The 18,289-nt window shown below is 47.7% G+C and overlaps 1 protein-coding gene across 1 annotated transcript in view; it reads left to right on the top strand.

Annotated features, from left to right (window-relative positions):
- Nucleotides 1–1,030: 1,030 nt before the first annotated feature.
- RRAGC (Ras related GTP binding C) overlaps nucleotides 1,031–18,289 on the top strand; it is a 39,926-nt gene continuing 22,667 nt past the window's right edge. The window contains exon 1 of the mRNA XM_033957046.1: nucleotides 1,031–1,564. Coding sequence (XP_033812937.1) covers nucleotides 1,238–1,564 — 327 coding nt within the window. The 5' untranslated portion in view covers nucleotides 1,031–1,237. The remainder of the gene's footprint in view (nucleotides 1,565–18,289) is intronic.

The raw sequence follows: 18,289 nt of genomic DNA, 5'->3' as shown, positions 1-18,289 counted from the left end.
ACTTTTGGTTCACACACATGGTTCAATCAATAATCTGAAACAATGTCATGACATAGCCTTATGATTCTGCAAATTAGCAGTTTGTAAAATAAAATAAAACTATTTTCAGGAAATTGAGTGGGCTGAGAACTTTTCAGCACCCCCTTGTACTTTATTATGCATTCCCCATTGGAATGGGTACAATACTTTTCTAAAAAGCAGGGTTAATTCTCTCAGGCCCTCCCAGTCTAGGAGCATGGCAGCTACTGCCATAGCCCCCCCCCCCTGTTTTACCCACTACTCAGTGGTATAATAAGGGTGAGAGGTGCCCACTTCCCTTTCCCTGTACCTTTTTAACTTTGCTTCAGCAGCATGCCCATGTTGGTTTGACCTTTGATGTCACTTCCTAGGCGTGGGTCCTGGAAGTGATGTCAGAGAGTGTGCCAATGCTGATTCAAGCTGCAACCTCATGCTGGGGCAGTCAAAAAGATACAGGGGAGGCAAGGGCTGTGTGGGAAGGAGAGGTGGTGGGGTTGAAGAGGAGGTAGGGTGAACTACCTCGCTACTGCCACCACTGTTCATACGGCTCTAGCCAACCCTCTTAACTGTGGCACATGATCATACTCTTTCAGCTTTGGTACCTAGGTCCAAGCACCCTCAGAAGCCCTCCATTTCTGCATCTCTCTCCCCCCTCAACTTGGTTGTAATTTAGTGGGTGGGGTAAGGGCACAAGCAGTGTGTTAATAGGGTCTGCCCAGGGTGGGATGCTTCTGCCAGCAGCTGACTTACTAAGGCACAAATCGTTTCTGGGAGCCAGTGACTTGGTAGAAACGAGAGGCTCCCTAATCACGTTTGGGTCCTGGGCAGGTGGCTAGTTTATCAATGCTTTAATCTTGTTCTCACTAAAACCCTGAGAGCTCATTTTGCTCAATTGAAACACTTGACTAATAGCCCCTCCCTTATGTATCCACGTAAACGAAATGAGCTTTCAAGCGCCGGGATCTAAGCATCAAGCTGAAGCACACAGAACCGAAAGCAAAAGTAGCGGGCGCGAGCAAGCTGCTCCCAGTTCAGAGTTCTTAGCCGCTCCTCGCGGAGGGTCAAAGTTCAGTTGCAGTGGGCGCTCTGCTTCTCCGCCCCACGTCAGGTGATTCTGAAACACATGACCGCCGGCCAACCTATCTTCTGGGCTGTTCCGGCGCCCTGACCGACGTAGGCCAGCATCCAATCGGGAGCGGCGCCCCGCTCCCCTCCACCAATGGCGACGCCGGGGCAAAGGGCGTGCCCGGCGGTCCACCATGTTGGACTGTGCCGGCGGCTGAGGTGTTTCGGCTGGCGGGTGGCATCCGCCTCCTCTGCCGCTCCTCGCGCTCTCGGCCGCTGGCCCTCGGCGCGGGCCATGTCGCTACCGTACGGGGACGAGGAGCCGCTGGCGGGCAGCTACGGCGCCGTGGACTCCTTCCCCAAGGACTTCGGCTACGGGGTGGAGGAGGTGGACATGGAGGAGAGCGCGGCCCCCGCCGACAGCAAACCCCGCATCCTCCTCATGGGGCTCCGGCGCAGCGGCAAGTCCTCCATCCAGAAAGTGAGTAGGACCCAGCACGTTCATACAGGCAAAGAAGCAAACCTTGGATGGATAGTAGCATTTTCTCTCTCTTCCCCCCCCCCCCCCTTAGCATTGCCAGGACAGGGGGAAGCGATTCCGGTCCTCGAGAGCCGCAGCCAGGTCAGGTTTTCAGAATATCCACCATGAATATGGATTTGCATGCACCGCCTCCTGGAGATGCAAATCTATCTCATGCATATTTATGGTGGAGATCCTGAAAACCTGACCTGGCTCCGGCTCTCAAGGACCAGAATTGCCTACCCCTGGTATAGGAACATTCTCTCTCTCCTCTCCTCCCACCCCCTTAGCATTGCCCAGAACAGGGGTAGACAATTCCGGTCCTCGAGAGCCACAGCCAGGTCAGGTTTTCAGGATCTCCACCATGAATATGGATGAGATGGATTTGCATGCACTGCCTCCTTGAGATGCAAATCTATCTCCTGCATATTTATTGTGGGGATCCTGAAAGCCTGACCTGGCTCTGGCTCTCGAGGACCGGAATTGCCTACCCCTGCCTAGAACTTCTATGCACAGATTAGTGCAGTGGTTCTCAACCATGTCCTGGGGACCCCCCGCCACTCAGATTTTCAAGATATCCCTAACGAATATGCATGAGAGAGATTTGCATACCTGTCACTTCCATTATATGCAAATCTTTCTCATGCATATTCGTTAGGGATATCATGAAAACCCGACTGGCTGGGGTAGTCCCCTGGACAGGGTTGAGAACCACTGGATTAGTGTCTGGTTGGTGATCTTCATATTCTATACACAGGGATATCCACCCCCTGTATACATTCCCACTCAGGTTCTCATATGATACATTGTGTTTATTTTGACGTACAAGATATTCGTACATCATATGTGCACCTCCAACCAGGAATGTGTATACAGTATAATCTCGTTATAACGGAACCTCGCCTATAGCGAACAAGGTCCGCCGGTCCCGGCCAAGCACCATTATAAACATGCAGAAAATCATCGCATATAACGGACAACTATTTTGGTCCCCGGAGCCACTTTTAGCTGTAGTTTTATTTGGCTATAACGGACATGCAGGCGCGTGGCATGCCGGTGATATAGTCTCAAAATGCAGCCCAGAAAAAAAGTGACAGTATTTTTCTTTCCAATACAGTGTTCGGGTTTGCAATCATTTCGTGCCATACCAATGTTTTGCTGAGTTTTGTTGTTCATGTTGCTGATATGCTTGTGCAGTGATTGTTGTTCATCGATTTACATTGTTTCAAGTTGCCCTAAATAAAGTTTTAAAAAATGCAACTCTGGATATAACGGACCGTTTTACCAGGTCCCTTGAAGTCGTTATAACGTGATTATACTGTACATATTTATAGGGATATACCTTCCTAACCATCCCCTCCCAAACTCTCATACAATGCATGTACATGTGAGCAGCTTTCCCGTGGTGTGTGCACTCCCGAGCCCTCATAAAACGTATTCATGAGCACAGCACTTCTTGGGCTCCTATATCCACTGTAGAGGAGCATGCTTAATCTCTATGTAGTCCTTCCCAGACAATCTAGTTCATAAACAAGAAGGTATAGATTTGAGGCATGCACACTCAACATAAAAGAAAAAAACAACTCAATTCCCCTTTCATGTCATATTTTGTATAAAATCTAATATGCAAGAGTAATTGGTGAACTTTTACTTTTCTGATGCCATAGTTAAGTTCTGCTTATATTTGCATGTGTGCCCCGTGCTCTCGCTCTCTTTTATATATGCATTTATATACAGCCACCTACAAATATATAGAAATAAATATCAATATTGCATTTTATATTCATACTTTCCCTTTGCATACATACATTCCTATATGCCACACAAATAATTGTGTGCATCAGCTCTCAGTGAATAGAAGCTGATGCAAGCTTTACAAAGTAAAAATATAATCATTCTATGAATTTTTATTGCATAGCTGCTATTAGCTGGTTTTAAAAGATTGAAAACAAGCTTGCAAATGCCAAATTTAGTGTGACACAATGGCATGTTCCCCCTTCTTTCTTTGTGGACTTGGGTATGTTGGAGGGGACAGCTGTAGTCAAATGTCTCAAAAGTAGCAGAGAATGTGTGGGAGAGGAGAGTGGGTATGGGGTTTGAGTAGTGTTCTATTGGTTGTGTACATTTCTCTATAAAGAGGGTTTAAGTTATGTATCTGAGGGGAGGGGTTGTTTGTGGCTTTTTACATATAGGCTACCTTTTTCTCCACAAATTCTATCACCTTGACTCCTTGGCTTCTAATTTCCTCACAATGGCAGTGGTGGAAGAGGTTGGGTCTCCATTGGCAAGCTGCTTCTTTCTTAACTATAGCTCAGCTACTCTTTGGGTGATAGGAACTAGCCTCCTTGCCACTCGGAGTTCACAGGTTCATCTTATCCCAGGACAAGCAGGCAGCATATTCTCACATGTGGGTGACGTCATCTACGGAGCCCCAGCGCGGACAGCTTTTCAAGCAAACTTGATTGAAGTTTCAAGCTTGCTATGCTGCACCACGCATGTGCATGCCTTCTCCCTCCACTAGAGGGCGTATCCCCACCTCGTGGTCCTCAGTTCAGTTTTTTCCGCGGAGCCAGAAGCCCTGTGGAATTTGAGCTCCGTGCCTTTTGCCTTCTGACACCGCGGCTGGGTGTGTTTTCTCGGTCGCTGTGCGTGATTTGTTGTTTTTATTAGTTCGTGTGTTCGTTATCGTCGAAAAAAAAAAAAAGTTTTGTTTCGGCTCCGGGGGCTCCCGGCAGCTGCGGCCGCGGGACCTTGCTCATTCCCGGCCCTTGTTTGAGTTCATGTCCCGTCCCTTGACGGGCTTTAAAAAGGGCACCCGGTGCGATCGGTTGCTCTCTATCACCGATCCCCACCGGTGGTGCCTGCTTTGCCTGGGTGCAGATCACCCTACTGACTCCTGCCCTCGGTGCTCCACGTTTCAACCTCGTGCTCTCCGCCGCCGGTGTGCCCGTATGGCGGAGCTCTTTGCTGTGGATCCCGAGGCGGGGAAGGCCTCGACGTCGGCCCCGGCCTTGACCTCGGCCTCGACTCCCTCGACCTCGCCGCGGCCGACTTCTTCCTTGAAATTGACCTCGAAGCCGACAATGGGTAAGTCCTCTGCTCCAGGGTCTTCGAAGAAGCCATCCTCGGGATCCTCGACGGGGGCGGGTGGATCGTCCTTGGCCCCGCCCCGGGTGTCCAAGTCGGGTGCCCCGCGGGAATACTCGTTACCGAGGTCGCCCTCGAGGGAGCACCCACCGACTTCGGACATGCCATCTATGATGGCAATACCCGTCTTTCAGGACATGCTCCGGGCGATGATCGCCTCGGAGCTGTCCTGCGCCCTGGCCCATCTGCAGCCGACTTCGGCCCCGGCAGCCTCGACAGCCTCGGCCTCGGCTCCGGGGGTCCCGACCACGATCCCGACCTTGCCCTCGACCTCTAGCCTGAGCGGAGTGTGCGGCCTCGGGACAAGGTGCGCAGGGTTCGACGGATTTCCTCTTCTTCTTCCTCGTCTAGGTCCTCCCGGGGATCCTCGGCCTCGAGTCGGCCTCGGGCGAAGCATCGTTCCCGTAAGCCTAAGCGCCCTTGGGGGTCGCCTCGGCGGCGGGGTTGCTCTTTGCCGGCAAGGAAAACGAAGGCTCTCCGGGTGGACAACCCAAGGCTTGTGCGTTCCTCGGAGGGCAGGGGATCGAGGGACTCCTCCCCGAGGAGAATGGAGCTTGCTTTGGTGCCTCGTACCCCGGGGGCTTCCCCGAGGGATTCCTCGGGGCATCGGAGGTCACCGACCCCCGACAAAGTCCTGTGGTGTGGCTTCGTGGGGCTCGGAGTCTGGTACCGGTCAGGAACCCAGGTATTCCTGTGAGGCTTCTCCATCTTTCTTAACGGGCCGGGCCTCTCGCTCTCCTTCCCCGACCTCGAGACCTTCCTCTTTCTCGAGATTTGTCATTGACATGGGGAAGGCGTTGGACCTTGACCTTTTGTCTGGGTCCCAATACTCAAAGGAATTTTTGGAGGAGCAAGATTTGCCATATCCCCCACGTGAGTCTCCGCGTCTGCCCTTAAACAAGATTTTACATCAGGCATTCTACGGAACATGGACTCCCCTTATGCGGTCACGGCGGTTCCCTCAAAAATGGAGTCAAAATACCACATGGTCCCCTGTAAGGGCTTCGAGAAGGCACAGCTGTCCCACCAGTCCTTACTGGTGGAGTCGGCTCTGAAAAAGTCCCAGCCTTCTCGGGTCTCGGCTGTGGTTCCGCCTGGGCGTGAGGGGCGGACCTTAGATAAGTTTGGGCGCCGCCTCTATCACAATTTGATGATGGCTAACCGCGTGCTTAACTACACTTTCACCTTCTCTTCCTACCTGCGCAAGATGGTGAAGGCGATGCCACGTTATCACGGGGTTATGCCGGATTCGCATAAGAAAGACTTTGGCGAATTTATGGAGACCTTGTCTTAGCTGCGCTTGTTCCTCTTTCACGCCATCTATGACGCTTTTGAATTGTCTTCACGGGTCTCCGCCTTTGCGGTGGCAATGCGCCGTCTTGCGTGGCTGCGCACTGTGGATATTGACCTGAATCTGCAGGAGCGTCTGGCCAATTTGCCATGCGTCGGCTCGGAACTCTTTGATGAGTCGCTGGAGGCGGCGACAAAACGCCTGTCAGAGCATGAGCGCTCTCTCGCCTCCTTGGTCCGCCCTAAGGCCAAGTTGGCGGCTCCGAAGCCGTATAGACCTCCGCAGCGGCGGTATCCGCAAAAGTCTACGCCGGCATTTTCCAGGCCTCCTCCCAGGCGTCCGCCTCAGCAGGCCAGGGCACCGCACCAGAAGCCTCCAGCGCAAGGGGCGTCTAAGCCGGCGCCGTCTTTTTGACATGCTGAGCGGATGGGGGCGGGCCCCCTCCGTGCTCTCACCGACCCCGCTTCCCATCGGGGGTCGGTTAAGGATTTTTCATTCGGCCTGGACTTTGATCACTTCGGACGCTTGGGTGCTCTGTGTCATCTTGGAGGGTTACTCACTAAACTTCATGACTACGCCGCCGGACAATCCGCCGGACGCGTCTCTGTCAAACCGAGCACAGCGTCCCCTTCTTCTTTCGGAAGCCAAGGCCCTGTTGAGCCTTCGGGCGGTGGAGCGGGTTCCCCCAGATCAACGGGGACGGGGGTTTTACTCCCGTTATTTTCTAGTCCCGAAAAAAACCGGGGACTTGCGCCCCATTTTGGACCTCCGGAAGCTCAACAAGTTCCTTGTCCGGGAGAAGTTCCGTATGTTGTCTCTTCCGGTCCTGTACCTGCTGTTGGACGAAGGGGACTGGATGTGCTCTATGGACCTGAAGGAGGCTTATATTCATGTTCCGATGCATCCCGCCTTCCGCAAGTTTCTACGGTTCCAGGTGGGGGAATGGCACCTTCAGTATCGGGTCCTCCCCTTTGGCTTGGCTTCGTCCCCTCGAGTCTTCACGAAGTGCATGGTGGTGGTCGCGGCGGCCCTGCGTTCTCAGGGTCTGCAGGTCTTTCCCTACCTGGACGATTGGCTGATCAAGGCCTCTTCCAGGGAGGGGGTTATCTCAGCGACCCGACAGACTATCATCTTCCTTCAACGTCTGGGGTTCGAAGTGAACTTTCCCAAGTCTCAGTTGTGCCCGGCTCAATCCCTTCAGTTTATCGGGGCCGTGCTGGACACGGTTCGCCTCCGTTCTTTCCTCCCACCGCCTCGGTTGGAGGCCCTGCTTCGATTGAGTCATCAGGTTTCGCTGCTGCCCTCAGTATCGGCACAGCGCCTGATGATTCTTCTCGGCCACATGGCATCGACGGTCCATGTCACTCCGTTCGCCTGCTTGCACCTGAGGCTTCCTCAGTGGACCTTGGCCTCCCAGTGACGTCAGGATCGGGACCCAGTCTCCTGTCCTATAAGAGTGACTCCTTCCTTGAGATGCTCGCTCCGTTGGTGGACCAACTCTTCCAATCTTTCCGGGGGTTTGCTCTTTCTCGTCCCTTCGCATCGCAAGGTCCTGACCACGGACTCTTCGGAGTACGCGTGGGGGGCTCATCTCGACGGTCTGCGGACTCAAGGTCTATGGTCGGCGAAGGATCGTCTTTGTCACATCAATGTGTTGGAGCTTCGTGCCATTTTTCTAGCGGCTTGAGCGTTCTGCCACCTGCTGCACGATCAGGTAGTCCTCGTGCGGACGGATAACCAAGTGGCAATGTACTATGTGAACAAGCAAGGGGGGACGGGCTCTTGGTCTCTGTGCCAGGAAGCCCTGCGCCTTTGGGAATGGGTGGTCTCCCAGAACATCTTCCTTCGGGCGGTTTACGTTCAGGGAGAGAAGAATTGTCTGGCCGACAAACTCAGTCGTCTTCTCCAACCGCACAAGTGGTCGCTGAACTCCCGAGTTCTGCACGAGGTCTTCGACTGCTGGGGGACTCCTCAGGTGGATCTGTTTGCCTCCCCGGAGACTCACAAACTGCCCTTCTATTGTTCTCGGATGTACTCCCCGGACCGTCTCGAGGCCGATGCCTTTCTTCTCGACTGGGGAGGGAGGTTCCTTTATGCGTTTCCTCCTTTCCCTCTGATCTTGAGGACGTTGGTACATCTCAAGTCGACCAGAGCCACTATGATTCTCATTGCGCCTCGTTGGCCTCGTCAACACTGGTTCTCCCTGCTTCTTCAACTCAGTGTCAGGGAGCCTCTGCTTCTGCCTGTTTTTCCCTCTCTGCTGTCTCAGAATCGGGGTTTCGCTGTTGCATCCCAATCTTCAGTCCTTACATCTGACGGCTTGGTTCCTTTCCCCTTGACTTCGGTTTCTGTTTCTCAGTCTGTCAGGGAGGTTTTGGAAGCCTCGCGCAAGGTCTCGACTCGGCTTTGTTATTCCCAGAAGTGGACCAGATTTTCATCCTGGTGTTCCTCGCACCATCTGGATCCGAGTTCGTTTCCGGTGTCTTCGGTTCTGGAGTATTTGTTGCATTTGTCCAAGTCTGGGCTGAAGACAACTTCCATTCGGGTGCATCTCAGTGCTATTGCTGCTTTCCATCGGCATCTTGAGGGTCGATCTCTCTCTCTTCATCCTCTGGTGACTCGTTTCATGCGGGGTCTTGTGAATGTTCATCCTCCTTTGAAACCTCCTCCTGTAGTTTGGGATCTCAATGTGGTCTTGGCTCAGCTGATGAAGCCTCCTTTTGAGCCTATTGACAAATCTCATCTTAAGTTTCTCACTTGGAAGGTGATCTTCTTACTTGCGCTCACGTCCGCTCGTCGGATTAGTGAGCTGCAGGCTTTGGTTGCGGACCCGCCTTTTACTGTGTTCCATCATGACAAGGTGGTTCTTCGCACCCATCCTAAATTTTTGCCGAAGGTTGTATCTGATTTCCACCTCAATCAGTCCATTGTTCTTCCGGTGTTCTTTCCGAAGCCCCACTCACATCCTGGCGAGGTGGCGCTTCACACGCTTGACTGTAAGAGGGCGTTGGCTTTTTATCTTCAACGCACTCAGTCTCATCGGAAGGTTCCTCAATTATTTTTGTCCTTCGACCCTAATCGGTTGGGACGTCCTGTTTCCAAGCGCACCTTGTCCAACTGGTTGGCTGCTTGTATTTCTTTTTGCTACGCTCAGGCTGGTCTCGCGCTGCATGGTCGGGTCACAGGACATAAAGTCCGAGTGATGGCAGCTTCTGTCGCTTTCCTCCGGTCTACTCCGGTGGAGGACATCTGCAAGGCTGCCACTTGGTCTTCGATTCATACTTTCACCTCCCACTACTGTCTGATACGTTGTCCAGAAGCGACGGCCGGTTTGGCCAGTCGGTTTTGCGTAATCTGTTTTCCTAAATTGCCATCCTCCCACCTGCCCTTTTTTTTTGGTTGGCTTGGAGGTCACCCACATGTGAGAATATGCTGCCTGCTTGTCCTGGGATAAAGCACAGTTACTTACCGTAACAGGTGTTATCCAGGGACAGCAGGCAGATATTCTCACAACCCGCCCTCCTCCCCGGGGATGGCTTCTTTGCTGGCTATGGAACTGAGGACCACGAGGTGGGGATGCGCCCTCTAGTGGAGGGAGAAGGCATGCACATGCGTGGTGCAGCATAGCAAGCTTGAAACTTCAATCAAGTTTGCTTGAAAAGCTGTCCGCGCTGGGGTTCCGTAGATGACGTCACCCACATGTGAGAATATCTGCCTGCTGTCCCTGGATAACACCTGTTACGGTAAGTAACTGTGCTTTTCCACATCTTAATTAGCCTTTATGCATCAGTTTTCATGATCACAAGCAAATGCTTATAAATGGGCACTGCTGCTTTAGGAAAATGTGCCTGAAAAAACCAATGTGGCATAAAATCTGTTTATAGGCTCGAAGAAGAGTAACCAAGATGATACAGGGGATAGAGCACCTCTCCCATGAGAAAAAACTAAAGAGGTTAGAGCTCTTCAGCTTGGAAAAGAGATGGCACAGGGGAGATATAATTGAAGTCTACAAACTTAAAAATCATGAGTGGTGTAGAACGGGTGCATCTTGTATTCAGGTCAGCACCCCCCCCCCCTACGGATTTCTTGTAGGCTTCCACCGGGTGTCTGCCATATGACCTGGTGGGCCAGGACAGGAGAGATCATACGGTGCCCTCGGATTGGAAGAAATCATATATCCGCCCAATAATTAAAGATAAAAATGTAGGTCAAGAAGAACTGTCTAATTATAGACCAATTTCTAATATCACATTCTTGGCAAAATTAACAGAAAAAATTGTTTTCAATCAAATTTCAGAGTTTATAGAACAAACCAATGTGTTTCACCCGAATCAAACCGGTTTTAGACAACACCATAACACAGAACACTCCCTTATTGGTATGACAACTTCAATTCAATATTTTTTGGATCATCATCAATCAGTGCTGTTAATTTCTCTTGATCTTTCAGCAGCGTTTGATACAATTGATCATCAGTTGCTCCTTGCTAGACTTCAATCTATTGGGGTTACAGATGAAGTTCTAGCTTGGTTCACTTCTTACTTTACTGATCGCACATCTACAGTTATTTTCAATAATTCGTCATCCCTCCCATCTCAAATTTCACATGGGGTTCCACAAGGATCTATTCTTTCACCTTTGCTTTTCAATATTTTTCTGGCACCTCTGTTGACTTTATGCCAATCCATAGGATTTCATGTCTTTGCCTATGCCGATGATATCCAACTATTGCACCCCTTAAATAATAATAATCAAAGTGAAATTTTGGTCATTAATGAAAAACTAGATCAAGTACAACATCATTGGCTAGATAAAAACAGATTGGCACTCAATATCAATAAAACCAATGTTATGCTATTTCCCTGGAAAGAGAGTTTTCCTCTTGTGGCTCCAATTTCTATTCATAATGTTCCCCTACAATTAGTCAAAAATACAAAAATTTTAGGGGTAATTTTTGATACTAAACTTACTTTCCATGACCATATCAGTAACATTGTGAAAATCACCTTTTATAGGTTACGCAAAATTCGTTCCATTTCGAAATTTCTTTGTCCCAAATCACTTACAATATTGATTCACTCTTTGGTGATGTCTAAAATTGATTATTGCAATTCTTTATTTAAAGGAATTGCATTATATGAAATTAAACGATTACAAATCATACAAAATACAGCTATAAAATTAATAACCAATTCAAAAAAATTTGATCATGTAACACCACTCCTCAAAGAGGCTCATTGGCTCCCTGTTAATTACAGAATTACTTATAAATTATGTTTAATTATGTTTAATTATCTTTAAAACTCTGATTAATAAGACCCCTGCATTTTTATATAGATTTCTTATTCCATATTCTACAAAGAGAATTCTACGTTCTAGCGAACAAAATCTGCTATCTATCCCTTCATTAAAAATTATCAATACAAGGAGACAATTTATTTTTTCATGTACTGCACCGCAAACATGGAACGCCCTCCCTATTTTTTTACGAGAGGAAAAAGAGCTTGGAAAATTTAAAACTGAACTTAAAACCTTCCTTTTTAAAGATGCTTTTACAACATAATTTTAGTTTCAGTATCATGTTTTCCTATATGATACCTGTGTTAACTATTTCCCTTTGTGTTTTCCCTCAATGTTTCTTCTTTACTTTATGAATTGTAGTTCATCCCTCCTTTCCCATGTTTATCAATGTTAAAATCAAGAGTTCTTACCCATTTTTTTAAGTAATTGTATGTACTGTATTGTTTTTATTTTTTTTTATATTTAATAATTGTAAATTTTAAAGTGTACATCGCTTAGAATATTTGATTAAGCGATTGATCAAGTCACCTAATAAACTTGAAACTTGAACTTAAAACTTGATCCTCCTGTCCCGGACGACTCTGACAATTTTTTAACCTTTCTCCCGCCTCCCCCCGCATACCTTTTTGAATCCCTGTCGGTCCAGCGGTGTACCGGGCAGGAATGAGCTTTTTGCGCTCCTGCCCAGCGCTGAGCCACTCACTGAATGGCTTCCACCAGTTCTTGCGGGACTCATGAGAACTGGCTGCAGCCATTCGGGGAAAAGCTAAGAGCCAGGCAGGAGCTTGCTCATGTCCAGTACACTGCTGGGCCACGAGAACTCGAAGCAGCCATTCAGTGAGGGGCTCAGCATGAGGCAGGACTGCAGAAAGCTTTCTCCTGCCCATTACACCACTGGACCACCAGGGATTCAAAAAGGTACCAGGGAGGGGGGGGGGAGGGCAAGAGGGAGGTAAAAGAATTTGTCAGTCAGCTGGGACAGGAGACAGGAGGGATCTTTCCTGTCCTGGCCTACCACTGGATCACTAGGTCAAGCGGCAAGCTCAGTGAAGGCCTGCAGGACATCGGGAGAGAGGTGTGACAGGGTGCAGAGCCTGGCAGTGAGAGAGGGAGGAGAGTCTGGTAGGGCAAGGAGTGAGGGAGGGCTGGGTGCAGATCCTGGCAGGGCACATGAATATTAAATCTCTCTCCCCCGGCTTATATTCAAGTCAACCTTTTTTCCTTCTTTTTGGGATCGTCTTGTATTTGAGTATATACAGTAATTACATGAAAATTCTGGTCAGCTCTACAAAATAAAGGAAGTAACCTGCCAAAAAATTTAGCTGAAACTAAAGAATTGTCCACAGAATCCATGGTATAAGTTTGCTTATAGAACAACGATCTGCATTGGAGAATAGCATCTTCTATGACTTTATCAGAAAATCACATCTAGTTCTAAAGGACTTATCGAGGCTTTCTTTTGCAAAATGCTTTGGACTGACTAAATGAAAATTGAACTGGTCCCACGCTAAAAACAAAAGACTGTGGATGTAGATGTTCTGAAAGTTGATTTATTATTCGTTCTTCGCAATAAAAACATTAAAAATGCAAATGGTAGTCTATAGTACATACATTTTCAGTTACCTGCTCAAAGACAAGTACACTATTTTTAGTCTGTTCTTCTATCTGTGTACCCTACATCATCTGGACCCCCGGTTGGAATATCACATATGTACATTTACATTTACAACCCCACTCGCACCCTCCGCTCAAAGTCAGAGATACGCCTATGCACCCCCCCCCCCCCCCGGAAGATCCCTGCTCACAGAAACCGCCCACAAACGATCCTACAGCCACTTCATTCCACACCTCTGGAACCAACTCCCCCCCCCAACTTAGACAACAGAACTCATTATTAACATTCCGTAAATCGGTAAAGACCCTCCTCTTCAACTAAAGATCTCCTCTGTCTTCTCCCCCCCTTACGCCCCGCCCCCTACTCTCCTATCACCTTCCCGAACTCCAGTATAACCCTCTCTTACTCTACCCACTAACAAATTGTACCTAAACGCATATAACTTTCCTTAAACTAAACTACTGTATTTCCCCCTTCTCTCTTTCTGCTATACTCTCCCTGTATTTAATTCTCTCCAAAATCTATAAATCCAATCACTAAACCTGTTGTACTACTTATATGTCTAGTTACTCCCCACTGTGTATGTTCATTTGTAAACCGTTCTGAGCTACTGGGAGGACGGGATAAAAATCCAAATAAATAAATAAAAATAAATAAATAAATACTATAGACTTACATTTGCATTTTAATGTTTTTATTGAGTCTTCTTTTTGTTTCTTGTGTTGCACTGTTTGGTCCCAGCCACTTAAGAAACAACTATGTAACATTAAAGAAAGTAAATTACTTGCTACCTTGCATTGTCACTGGAAGTATTGTGTGGGTAGAAGGAAGAATGGAGTCAATTAAATAATCAAGGTATCCTTGAAGCCAAAGTTTCACAGATCATTTAAGAGAGATTGTCTTAAGGAAACGCCCAATGATCCAAACAAACATATCTCAAAATCAATCATGAAATACTTTAAAGGGAAGAAGAAAGTCAAAGATTTAGAATGGCCTTTGCAATTGTCAGACTTGAATGCTAGTAAAGATCTGTGTGGAGATCTCAAATATGCAGTGCATGCAAGAAGATGTAAGAATATTTTGGGCTAGATTCACAAAGCAAACCGATCACTTTGCGACCCCGCTCCCATTCACTAACCTTACTCCCGATCCAATTCCTGCCCGATCCGATCTGCGCATGCAAATGAGGGGGAATGGCATGCAAATATAGGAAGGAAGCGATTCACAAAAGAAAACTTCAGGAACACCGACTGGGCTGGCCAATCAAAAGAAGCGACTGCTGGGGACCAGTTACTCACCGCCTTTCCGACGTCCTGCTCTCTGCCTGAAATCCCAGCCCTGCAGCCCTGAAACTACCCAAAAAGCGCCCAGCTCTCTGCCGCTCTCCTCTCTTCCGCCATGCTGCCCTGCTTTCTTCTTCCCTTGCCTCTGCCATGCCGCCCTGCTCTCTTCGGCCATGCCCCACCGTGAGCCCGTGGTTTTAACCCGCAGGTTAAAAGTGGGGCTGCATTTCTCGCCACCAGCCCCGGCTGATCTCCTTCACATCTCCTTCCCGATCGCAACTGCCTGCCTGCCCCGAACACGCCTGCCTGCCCCAGTGCAAGCCCATGGTTTTAACCCGAAGCGGATTAAAACCCAAACAAACTATGACGGCCCCAGAGCTCCAGCGCATGCGCAGACCATCTAGAGATGAATTCATCAGACCTGCGGTTTGTGAATCTAGCCCTTTGAGTTTGTTCTGCAAGGAAGAAAGGGAGAAAAAAATAAATTAAGAAAAGCAAGACTTGAAAGACTTAGCTGGTTGCAGGAAATGGTTTGGAAGTGTCATTTCTGCCAAAGGTGGTGTTACGAAGTATTGACTGAAAGGATGTTTAAAGATTGCACCTGCCATATTCACTGAATCTGGAAAAAAAAAAAAATTCTGCATATACTAATTGGACATTATAGTTTGCAGAAAGATGTTGTGCTGTGCTTTTTTGCTATGTCGAGGCTATCAACTTCTTTACTTAGGGATTGGTTGAAACAGTTTTGAGACTATGGGCACCTAAAGACTTGCAAACTTGCTTTCTATATATGCATGCACATACATATCTTAACCAAATAACATTAATGAAACAAGCCCAAGTCCTTATTTTCCTATAAATAAGTTTTTACTGAGAACATTTAGTCAGTGAAAAGAACAACATTGTTTTCTTCTACAGGGGAAAATGACTAGATTCTCAATGCATTGCCATTTCGGTTTTAGCTGATATGTTCTTATTATTTACGAGTATTATTTAAACTTGTCAGTCCACCAAGAGACATTAGTCTGTGGAGTAAGTTTTGCTTAGCAATGAGGGTTTTTGTGCATGCACCAGATGGGGTACTTGAAAATGCAGGAAGTCTGAAAGGTGAAAAAACAGCTTGTATAGCTGCTGGGAAATCAGGTGAAAGGAGAGCTGTGTAGGTTTCTGAAATAGTCTGTTGGCTGTTTCCTGGTAGCACCTGTCATTAGCCTTGCTGTGATTTCGTTTGGCTGCTTCCACTGTGTGGCTGCACCTTGTTTGAAGGGTATCTATGCATTAGAAGCATCCCGGATCTCTGCTTTGAGTAGCTTCAAGGTGATAGGTAGCTGCTGCTAGCAACAGTTAATGCTCAAGTGATTAAGATATCTACTGCTAATGAGACCTCCTCACCTTTTCCAGTGCTCAGGAAGCATGAGCTACTTTGAACCTTTTTCAGAGGCATGCCTTTTGTAGCAGAACAGGCTGGCATTGTGATTTGATGGGTTATAACTGACCAGTTCCAAGAGATCACTGCAGTAGCGACAAGGCGAAAAGAAAAAGTTTCTAGTAAACTTATTTGCGATGCGTTAACAGGAAATTGCATCTCTCTTGAAGTCATTTCATATTATATATTATGAAAGCAACAAAATTAGTGTTTTACAAATATTAGTACTGCTTGATAAGTACTAATATTTTTCTTTTAACTTATCAAAGGAAATGCGAAAGCTGCGCTTCTAAATGTTGTAGGACCCCATACTAGGATGTGTGTATAATATATATGGATGTAAATAATTGAATATGTATATCTGAGTACAAACGTTTATAGCGTGATATGCAGGTTAGTACATATATAGCAGTATCAGTGTTTGCAAATACTAGCAGCTCTGTATCCGAGCGATGGTGCGACTGCATCTGGAGTACTGTGTTCAGTACTGGTTGCCGTACCTGAAGAAGGATATGGCGATACTTGAGAGGGTCCGGAGAAGAGCTACACGTATGATAAAGGGTATGGAAAACCTTTCATACACAGTCAGGCTAGAGAAACTGGGGCTCTTCTTCCTGGAAAAGCAGAGACTCAGAGGAGACATGATAGAGACATATAAGATCATGAAGAGCATTGAGAATGTGGAGAGGGACAGATTCTTCAGCCTACGGGGAACTACAATAACAAGGGGGCACTCGGAGAAACTAAAAGGGGACAGGTTTAGAACCAATGCCAGGAAGTACTTCTTCACTCAGAGGGTGGTGGATACCTGGAATGCACTCCCGGAGGGTGTTATAGGACAGAGTACTTTACAAGGTTTCAAAGAGAAATTGGATATATTCTTGAAAGAAGAAGTTATTGAGGGATATAGATAGGGAAGATATAGGATGAAGAAGGATACAGTTAGAAGGATATAGATAAGGTAGAAAAAAAAAAAAAGGATTGAAGGGATAGAGGGGTACATACAGAAGACAACTACGCAGGTCCTAGACCTGATGGGCCGCCGCGCGAGCGGACTGCTGGGCACGATGGACCTCTGGTCTGACCCAGCAGAGGCACTTCTTATGTTCTTATATATTTTATTTTCTTTACTGTTCTCCCAGAGGAGCTCACAGTGGTTTATATTAATTTATTCAGGTACTCGAGTCTTTTTCCCTGTCTATCCTGATGGGCTCTCAATCTGTCTAATGTACCTGGGGCAATGGGGGAATGATTAAGTGACTTGCCCTGGGTCACAAGGAGCAGCGTAGGTTTGAACCCACAACCTCAGGGTACTGAGGCTGAAGCCTTAACCACTATACTACTCTCTCCGCCCAATTCATTTCGGGAAATACCAGGCAGGACAGAGTGATGCCATTTTAAGGATGGTGCCTGGAGAAGCAGGAGAAAGTGGGCACCACAGCCCTTTCTACAGGGTCTGAGGGTCTAGGAAATGAGTTGGGCATCCACTAGACTACCAGGCCAAAGTGACTTGGAGGGATGGGCCTGGCTTAACCAAGGGTAGAGATAGGACCACTGGACCACCAGGACCTGTGATGGATGGGAGGAAGGGATGGAGGGGGGGGGGGGGCAATAGACCACTGGATCACACTTTTATGGGTGGAGAGGAGCTTTGCTTGAAACTGGTTGGGGGGGGTCTCTCAGCTGCAAAATACTACACGGAAGTCTAAGGCTATGAAAAATGGATGGGACCAATTGTAACAGACTAGCATTCTCCCTCAGGGTGTCAGGGGAACCTTGGTAGATGCAGAAGGAGCAATAAAAATTGACAGTAGATTGTCCTCGGTGAATGTCACTGTGCTTGGGGAATGCTTTTAGCTGACCAGCATGCTGCAGATGCCTTGCACAATTAGATGAGTGAAACACTGCACTGATAAGAACATAAGAATAGCCATACTGGGTCAGACCAAGGGTCTCTGTTGCCTACTATCCTGTTTCCAACAGTGGTCAATCCAGGTCACAAGTACCTGGCAGAAGAAGCCTCTTTTTATTATCTGGTAGAGCCCGCCCTACTGATGATGCTCTCCCAGTATTACAGCTCCACTGCTAACCTTTGAACCCGAGCATGGCTGTTGGCAAGGCTTTTGGAATGCCAACCTTAGATAAAAGGAGTTTTGTGCTTTTCATTTGAACTGCGTGACAGGATCGGAAAAAAAATTCAAGCTATAATCCTTCAGATTCTGTATTGGTCACCAGAAGTTGTGAATGAAAATTAGGAAACGGATTGCGTGTGAAAACTTGAGTTAATCAGGTGTTAAAAAATCAATACTTGGTGTTAATTGACAGTCATTAGGAGCTCTGAATGGACCTGCCCTACGCCCTATTCGATTATATGTGGGGAGTGTGTGGCACAGTGGTTAAAGCTACAGCCTTGGCACCCTGAGGGTTCAAACCCACGTTGCTCATTGTGACCTTGGGCAAGTCAGTTAATCCCCCCCCCCAATTGCCCCAGGTACATTAGATAGATTGTGAGCCTGTCCGGGGGGGGAGGGGGGTGGAGATAGGGAAAAATGCTTGAATACCTGAATAAATTCATGTAAATTTTCTGATCTCCCCTAGGAGAACAATATGGAAAATGGAATAA

Source organism: Geotrypetes seraphini, chromosome 8 (assembly GCF_902459505.1).
Source record: "Geotrypetes seraphini chromosome 8, aGeoSer1.1, whole genome shotgun sequence".
NCBI classification, from domain to species: domain Eukaryota; kingdom Metazoa; phylum Chordata; class Amphibia; order Gymnophiona; family Dermophiidae; genus Geotrypetes; species Geotrypetes seraphini.
Note: the sequence above shows the minus strand (reverse complement) of the source record. Positions and strands in the feature narration are given on the sequence as shown.